The sequence below is a fragment of the Helobdella robusta genome (genome assembly GCF_000326865.2).
Source record: "Helobdella robusta unplaced genomic scaffold HELROscaffold_1, whole genome shotgun sequence".
NCBI lineage: Eukaryota > Metazoa > Annelida > Clitellata > Rhynchobdellida > Glossiphoniidae > Helobdella > Helobdella robusta.
In genome coordinates, this window is record NW_008703570.1 from 10,159,382 (window position 1) to 10,169,044 (window position 9,663).

Below are 9,663 nucleotides of genomic sequence, written 5' to 3' on the forward strand. Positions count from 1 at the left end.
AACGTTTAGGTAGGGCTCGGTTCCCGCTCATCGAACAAACATACTTCCCCAACCATAAAGAGATGGTTTGCTATGTTCCTGCTGCTGTTGTTGTTGTCGATGACGACGATGATGATGATGTGTTGTTGTTGATGATGATGTTGTTGTTGATGACGATGTTGTTGCTGCTGTTGTTGATGTTGGTTGTTGTTGATGACGAGGATGATGATGATGTGTTGTTGTTGTTGTTGATGATGTTGTTTTTATTGATGACGATGATGATGATAGCATTGATGATGATATCAATGATGATGATGATGATGATGGTGGCAATGATGATGATGATGATGATGGTTTAATTAACTGACCGGTGAAATACAACAGCCAGCCCTAAAACAGACATTTGCAACCAACCACATAACGTAACAAAATATCTTCCAAATAAATAGCAGCCATTTACAATACAATCAACCACCAACATCACTTTCCTAAAAAAAAAAACAGCTGGTCTCACCCCACTTTCCAGTTGTGGTGAAAATAGGCCATGCCCACGCTGGCCTGGGGACTGTGAAGATTGACAACCACTACGATTTCCAGGACATAATTAGTTTAGTGGCGTTGTCGGGCTGTTACTGCGTCACTGAGCCATTCATTGACAGCAAGTACGACATCCACATACAGAAGATCGGCGATACCTACAAATCATTCACGTAGTGAATTTTTTTTTTTCGTTGTAATAAAAAATAATTTTTCACCAGTTATGAATAGAATAAATTTCACAGAATAAAAGTCTTTCGTAACTGACATTGATTAAATGTTGTTGTTGAATTTTTACTATTTTTAATTATTATTTAATTTTTTATTTATATTAGTTATTCCTGCGTTTAGATCTGTTTCTAGTTTTGTGTTAGCCATTCATTCAACGGTATTGGCGATTAATGTAATTTTGCCAAGAATATTCTCACTAACTTCCAACTAATAACTAACTTTATTTACCAACCAAATAAAAAGTTATTTCATCCTTTAAACATTTCAACTCAGTCACCGTCATCTTTTAATTAATAATTGCATGTATAAATAATTATAATTAAATGACTATAATTAAATAACTATAGTTAAATGACTATAATTAAATGGCTATAATTAAATGACTATAATTAAATGACTATAACTAAATGGCTATAATTATATTTGATTGTGTAAACGATCGATTGAGATGCAGTCAATGTACGTATACAATAGGAGAACGTCCATATCGGGCAACTGGAAGGTTAACACGGGCTCATCTATGCTTGAGCAAATACCCACAACTGAAAGGTAATAATAAAAAGTATAATGATAATAATAACAATAATAATAAACATTTATAATAATAACAACGGCAATAATAATAAAATAATAGTAATAATCGGAATAGGCTTTAGTAAAGTTTTTCGAAATTGAATTGCCGATTTAATAATAAAATGCAATAACGTATGTCCAGTGAAGTGTGTAGGTATTTTCTTTTGTTCTCCCAGTTTTTTTCGCCAAATAATCACATTTATTTTTATACAATAGAGTTTCAAACTGAATTTATCAACAAGGAAAATTTTGTAATGAGACTCAAAAAAAAAATTAATCTGACGATAGATAATCTGTTTGCAAAAAGAATGCAAAGTCAAAATCAAAAAACAACACACACATCAGCCATTGTATGCAATTACATCGCCTGCTTGCCCATAAGAACCAGGCTAAATCATGATAACGATATATTATGATGAACTTGATGATAATAATAATTAATTGTTATGACGATGATGATGACGATATGATAACAGTACTGGTAATAAAAATATTTATTGTAATTAACGTACCATCAATCTTAACATTAGCCCAACGTTAACCCGATCCTGACTTGACCCAATTAATTTACGATGACACAGATATAAAAGGTGGGCTGATGAATGTTCCGAGTTATTTGGTGGATTGGACATGGTGGCCATTGAGGCGATCATGGGAAAAGATGGCAATGAATACATACTCGAGGTTTTCTCTTTGCTTGTGTTTATGTGTGTGTTTGTGTTTATGTGTGTGAGTGAATGAGTAAGTGCGTTTCTGTGAGTTTCTCTCTCTCTCTCTCTCTCTCTCTCTCTTTCTGTGTGTGGTGTTTGTGTGTGTGTGTGTGGTGTTGTGTGTGTGTGTGTGTGGTGTTGTGTTTGTGTGTGTTTGCATTTGCATACGTACACATACCGGTTTAATTTAACTTTATGTTAATCTTTTTCGATAAATATACCAAGCTTATTGATGTAGAACTAAGTTTAATAATACTAATTTTAAATTCTAGACTTTTTCATTTAGTGAGGTTACTTATTAAATGATTGACAAATTGATTGATTGACTGATAGATTGATCGATCGATTGACCACCTTTATAACTGAGAACAGATCAACGACTGCACGATGCCTCTGTTGGGAGAGACCCAGGAAGATGACCGGAAGTTGATCGCCAGTCTTATCATCAACAAGATGGAAGCTAACTGCAGGGAAGAAATGAGGTAGTTGGATGTGGTGGGCTGTGGTGCAGTGGGATTTGGTCTAATGAAATGTTCGGAGAAGTTGTAGTCCAGTGAAGAAAATTTTATTGTATGGTGTGGTTCAATAAAAAATTGAATTGAACGTGTGGTGGTGGTGGAGGTGGATTGCACATGCCCGCTTAAGGGGCATGAATTTTTTTGAAAATTCTTCTGTTTGTTACGTTCAAATATTCTGTTTAAATTAAGACGATTTCTTTAGCTATCATTCCGTTTGATGACTTGAGAGTTGGACAGGTATTTTTAGGTGTTGATAGTTTACCAGTTGGCATAAAAAGTTTTAAATAACATTCAATTGCTTGTCGTTGTCAAATGAACACTGAATGAAATTATTTTTTGTCTGAAGCTTATTTTTTGTGCAACATCTTCATCAAAATTTATTTGAATCTTTCAATCACAATGAACGATAATTTTGAACATTCGAGCATTATTGAATTATACTGCGTGTTTCTTCAAACTTTAGCATTGCTGGTTCACAAGTACATCAAAGGAAGCGCATCTTGCAATCATGTTCTGTCGATTTGAGTTTTATGAGCAAATTGGTCACGATCGTTTTCTAGTTTGTGTAGTCGGTTGCTCATGAATCTTCATTTTCAAACCTCACATCGACATCGATCAGTTCATGTTTTCATCCATCTTACCCTTGTTAATTATTTATTATACAACCCTTAAATTTTTTTTAGATTGAGCCTTAATTATATTTTCAAATAATTTTTAGCAAATCGGCGTCAATCAGTCAAATGTCAGTAGTGAACAGTCGGCCCATGGCGGGTCCTCCAGGTCCAAGTCCTGCCTCCACAGCTATGCCGATGGAATTCGATGCGTTAGTCTTTTATTGATGGTCCGGATAAATAAATAAATGAAATTCTTTGAACTTTCCATCATCGCCATCGTCACCATCGTCCTATAAATTTCTTTTATTTCTTAATTCTTGCTTTTCATAACAGTTTGCATGTCAAGCAATTGTTAACGGCTTATTTTATCTCGATGTCTGGTTATTTGATTTAATTCTCATCTACGATCGCTCATCTTTCTGCAGCATTTTCGATGGTCCTCAAATATTGAAATCCGTACAAAACTAATTCACAGAGCTTCATTTTCAACAAACAAAGCCACAGAATATCTCTACATCATTATTCATCAGTTCTTCTCATACAGTTTATTTTAGTATCAAATGCAAAATCTTCTCATTACATTTTTCGTCCCTCAACCTATTCTATCAATATCGCACTAGCCATATCAAGTCGTGGTTTTTGCCATGTTGTTCCAAAATCAAACCTCTAGAACACTATCTGCGTTCAACAGTAACCTTCTTCTTGGCGCTTTAAGACAGTTGTGCAGTATTTTTTAATAAAGAGTCATATTGTTCTTCATTATCATCATTATAATGATTTTAACCGCAATAATTTTACTTCGAAAAACTTATTTATTCATTCTCATTATCTTAATTATCACCTTTACCATCATTATTGCTATCATCCGAGTCGTCATGACAGTCATCATTACAGCCATCCTCCTCCTCATCATCATCATCTCTCTCCTCATACATCCAATGCACAGAACACTAGCAGCACATCAGTCTCCAATGATGTTGAACAGCAACCAACAACAGCAACAATTTCAGCAGCAGCAGCAACAACATTTCCAGCTACAACAACAACAGCAATTCCAGCAACAACAATTCCAACCACAACAACAAATGTCGGAAAGTGAAGTTGCCAAAGACCTTGAAGATTCCGAGGACACGATGAAGAACCTGCGCAAAACATTTGCCGGAATTTTCGGGAACATGTGACATGCGTCCCTACCTCTTTTTGTTTAGGTTGTTCCTAACTTAACGTTGGGTGTACTACTTATTATTCAAAACCATTTTTTAGTTTAATGCCTCATTATTGAATAATAATTGTCTCTGATAATTACAAATTAACTCTATAGTTTGTGTTTCTATTTTACAATATATTCAGCTCACTCACAAATTTACAAATTGGTTATATATATATATATATATATATATATATATATATATATAGTAAAGATAAATAATGCTTTTTCAATAGATTGGTTATAGATAGATGATACTTTATGATTAGGAAGAATAGATCTTTCCATTGACTACATCGTCGTTTGATGGTCGTTAGGTAGCCGCTTTTCCATTTGTTATATCCTTAAGTGAATCAGTTTAGATTGTTGTAAATGTACATATATCATATTAATATGTACGTGTCCTATATATATATATATATATATATATATATATATATATATATATATATATATATTATAATATATATTGTGTAAAATTTCTTGATTTTTTTTGTTTCTCTACTTTCTCTCTGCTTGCATTGCATCTCTTACGTTTCCGTGTGCATGTGCATTTTTGTGCATTTTCGTGCATGTGCATGTTTGTGCATGTGCGATGTTCATGTTTGTAGGTATATGTGCATTGGATAATTACGTGATTATTTTCATCTGCGTGCTTAGGTATATTTTAAAAAGTTGTTTAATAAAATGTTTTCAAATGTTCAGATTGTTTTCGATTGCCGATTCCTTCTGACTCCTTCCTATTCATTCTTTCCTTCTTTTCTTTTTTCTTTTCTTCCTTCCTATCCTTTCTAACTTGCTGTGAGAGTCTGTTCCTTCATACATTCCTTTCTTACGCCTCGGTTTACGTTACAATCGCCTTCTTGTTCTTACTTTTTCTTAACTCGTGTTAAACACTCTTTTTGCTAAATCTGCCCATGCTTTTTCTGGCCCTTTCCTCTGGAACTCTCCACCCCTTTCTCTACCTACTTCTCTATCATTTACAAAGTTCAGAGCTGATCTCAAGAAACATCTGTTTGCAAAATTCATTGAAGGGCGCTGTTGAACATCGCGGAAATAGCGCCTTATAAACTAATTGATCGATTGATTCCCTCCTTTCTATCCTTCGTAACTTGCTGTGTGAACCTGTTGTTGCCTGTCCTTTCGTTTGTCTTTTCTGCCCAACTGAGTAGTGAGTAGGACTGAGTTAAATTAAAACAATTACCAGCCATCATTTATAATAGGTAACTTTAATGTAAAAAATCGCTTTAAAATGAGTCGTTTGATTGAATGAATTAAGTTTCCATAATGATGAAACTGAACCGAAAAACGAAATAGAACATTTATTTAAATCGTCTCATACCTCAATCACTCAACAACTTGTTACTTTGTTTCATTTGGGCATTTCACTTGGCAGGTTAATTAACATTTGATCTAAAATTAAATATAAAATCTACGGCAGGATAGCTAATCTCTTCGCAGCTGTCAAGAAGGACGAAATCAGCTGTGCTTTAAAAAGTCGTTTTAAGAAGCGAGAATAATTTTGATTTTAGGGGTTTAATTGCAGCCCACCAGTTAGGGATTAGTAAGTTATTTAGGGACGGTTATGCTGCTTCATTTCTGGAATGATCAAGCAAACGAAGAGAATAAGATTTTTATTTAAGCGGGCAAACCCTTTGTTCCCAGGCTAGTGTTTCTTTTGCTAACAATGCTGAATTTGTGACTAATAATCACTAATTATTATTATATTATTAAATTATTATAATATATATTATATTAATTATATAATTAAATGTATTTCTTCCATTTTATGTTCTTTCATCTGTTCATTTTTTGCTTGCAGGTTAATAATAATTGATCATTAAAATATATTTTTAATATTATTAAATAACTTTTTATTTATTTCCGTTTTTAAAAGTTTTCAAAATTAAATGAAAGTTCATTTATTTTTCAACATTTTTTATTTTATTATTAAAATCTGATTTATTGTTCTTAAAATATTTTTTTTTATTTTTAATAAGTTATTAAATAAATTTTCATAAGTTTGTAAGCATTAAAATCAAGAGTTTAAACAAATGAATTTTTCTGTTTTTTGATATTAATAATTAATAAAATAATGAAAATTATTACTTTTTTTGTAACAATTTTTTTTAAGTTTAGCATTTTTGATGAATTGCCTTTGATTTAGAGGTGTAGTATATGAATGAAAGTTATTTGTCTTTTCTTTTTATTATATGAATGATTTGCATTGGAATAGGAAACTATGGAATGTTTTTATATTTAACCTTTATATATATATATATATATATAATATATGTATAAACTATTAGTTTCAGCTAAAATATATTTTTTAAAAGTTTTTTGGAATAAATTTAGCTCTTGCTTAAGTGTTCTTTCATCACTCAGCCAGCAGAAGCACTTGAAAATGAAGATTAATTAAATGCAGGCTTTTAGTTTTATCTAACATTAAACAGAACGAAAAGAGCAGAAAAAATATTTAAAATTTTTTTTGTGCCTTTCTTTGTTTTTAGATTTAACAGGTATGCAGTGTTTAAAAACTAGCGTATTATTCATTTATATCTTCTATTTAATAAGATATAGGAAGAGGAAATTGATTTTTAATAAAATCAGCACAACTGAATTATTAAAAATTCAGACAAAAATTGATATAATGATTAGATAATTATTCAAATGCTATTTATATCTCTATAATTATTATACACTATATAAATATGTATTATACTATAATATGTTTTTAAACAATTTTAATTTGCAACCAGTTTCAAGAAATATGTCACATAATTAGATGGGAATCCACATGACAAGAATTTTTAAATAATTGTCTGTAGTTTATTTTTCATCATAAATTTTATCAGTTTGTTTATAGATTAAGCATTTTTAATTATTACTCATATATTAAGGTACAGATATTGATTTACTGTTGAATTTTTTCTTTATTTGTAACAATTAGCATTTTTAAGAAAAAAGTTTTTCAAAAAAGTGTTTATTGCTGTTGATCTTTGGATTAATTTCTTGAATGATGTCAAGAAATAATAATTGATCTGTTAATCTGTTAGACTAACAATTGATCTGTTCATAAAATTGCTCCAGCTAGGTTATGGAAACACCTGCAGACAACAGTAGCAGCAACATCAAGCAGAACATCTTTAACAGAGTCAAATCCATCTTCCACCATCTGAGGTGGTTCTTCTGCTTGTCGACGTCATCTCAAGATAACGATCAACCCGGCAGCAACATCAACAACATAAAGAACATTAAGAACAACAACATCATCACCACAAACAACAAAAACAACAACAACAATAATAAAATTCTTCAACAGAAAGAGTTAACCCAGTTGAATAATATTCTCTCCCTAGCCAGCAACATCAAAGACATAACCTCGTTCAATGATTTGCCATTGGAATGTAAGCTGAAGATCTTTTCAAATCTGACAACACTTCAGAAAGGTCAATGTCGTCAAGTTTGTTCTGACTGGAGTGAGTTGTTGATGGATGCAACTCTCTGGAAAGAACTCGATCTGACCAGCATTCAGTTCGTATGTCGGTGTTCAGCAAGATGTTTCAAACTCAGTCAGGCTGATGCTCTCACGTCATCAAACTCTTCATCCCAAATGTTATCTGTGATATGTAAAAATCAGGAATGTTACAAAAATTATCGAGTTAAATTGAGGAAGTTTGCTGATTTCATAGCAGGCATCCAGCCACACGTGCATAGCTTGAAGTTTTCAATTGATTTGATTGACTGCTCAGACTGGGTTGAGATGTTGCACAACTTCATCGACTCTATCGATGTTGAGAATTTATGTGTGGCTTACATCGATTGGACCAGAAGAGCTTTTCGGGCAGCATCTCCTCCATCTTTGTCATCATCCTTGTCGTCAACTTCCTCTTTGTTATTGTCATCATCGCTGTCATCTTTATCATCTCAAGCTATCAATGTTATTGGTGCTGCCAGGGGCGATGTTTTCAATAACGACAACAACATTAATGTCAACCACAACAACGTTATCAACTTCAATAACATCAACTTTGACAACATCGATTTTCGAGAAAATCAAAACGACATTGCTCTGAAACAACGACGCCGATTGAGAAGATTTGATCTTTTCTTTGACAACTTCACACAGGTCGCATATCAACTTCAATGCCTAACTTTGCCGTTTGAGTGGACGGAGAAGTCGGTGAGGATGTTGTGCAGACTGGAAAAGTTGAAGTCATTGGTTCTTATGAAGTGTCAACACAGCATTACAAAACTGGAGCTGAGGTACTTGGATACGTTGTTGGTCAGCATGCCCCACCTTCAGCACCTCACAGTTGAAGCTGATTTGAGCGAATTCTTGAATGTGGAACTCTGGAGTATCTCCTCAAACTCGTTGACATCACTGGATTTGCAGAACTGCAGTTGCATAAACATCACCAAAATGAACATACCTAACCTGATCAGCATAAAGTTAATGGAGAAACAAAGAAGAGATCGACTGGGTGAGAGAATGCGCAATAACGATGATGAGTACCACGAAGGTGATGATAATTTTGGTGATTCAGTTTTCCCTTCAATCTGTCTGCATGAAGTCTTAAAGATTGGAGCACCCCACTTGAAGTTCATCAACAACTTCAAGTTAGGGAGAGATTGGAGATGTGCATGTGACAACGAACTTGATGTTCTCATTGGTCGTCTCTGTGGTTGCTCTGGTCACTACCGTCATCCTCTTCCTCTTCAGTGATACGAATGCTATACGAATACGAATGTGCGTGCACATGGGATGCACACACATACATACAATTGTTCATTGGCTAATCGGCCATTCATTGTTTGATTTGTTCGAAACCTCACAAATTATTCAGAACACCTAATGGGGCTTACGCAAATGCACATTTGTACATAATTATACACACACACACACACATATATATATATATATATATATATATATATATATATATATATATATATATATATATAGAAAGAGAGAGAGAGATAGGGAAAGAGAGAGATAGATATATATCTGATTTTTTACAATTAAGACAATTTTTATCTTAATTTTGACATCTTTATTATTATATGAGCGGCATTACTTTTATTGAATTATTACTATTATAAACGGAAATGTAATGTAAATATTATATTATTATCATTAATTTTATTATTATTGTTATTGTTGTTATTGTGATTATCATTAAAATATGAATTACAGTTGTAGATTTGTTTTTAGCGTTATAGCTTATTGTGATAGACTCTTGTTAGCTTTGTTGTTGTTATTCACTCATTTATTTAATCACTCATTTACTCAT

General features: G+C 32.7%; 2 protein-coding genes across 2 annotated transcripts in view; both read left to right on the forward strand.

Annotated features, from left to right (window-relative positions):
• Positions 1–5,071, forward strand: part of HELRODRAFT_93529 (hypothetical protein) — a 6,971-nt gene extending 1,900 nt beyond the window's left edge. Inside the window, exons 5-11 of the mRNA XM_009011339.1 lie at positions 10–65; positions 484–689; positions 1,222–1,296; positions 1,902–2,004; positions 2,403–2,512; positions 3,267–3,371; positions 4,109–5,071. Coding sequence (XP_009009587.1) covers positions 10–65; positions 484–689; positions 1,222–1,296; positions 1,902–2,004; positions 2,403–2,512; positions 3,267–3,371; positions 4,109–4,343 — 890 coding nt within the window. The 3' untranslated portion in view covers positions 4,344–5,071. The remainder of the gene's footprint in view (positions 1–9; positions 66–483; positions 690–1,221; positions 1,297–1,901; positions 2,005–2,402; positions 2,513–3,266; positions 3,372–4,108) is intronic.
• Positions 5,072–7,466: 2,395 nt separating this feature from the next.
• Positions 7,467–9,095, forward strand: HELRODRAFT_159456 (hypothetical protein; the record flags this gene model as incomplete). Its single annotated transcript, XM_009011340.1, has 1 exon — positions 7,467–9,095. The coding sequence occupies one exon, from the start codon at positions 7,467–7,469 to the stop codon at positions 9,093–9,095; it is 1,629 nt and encodes a 542-aa protein (XP_009009588.1).
• Positions 9,096–9,663: the final 568 nt, after the last annotated feature.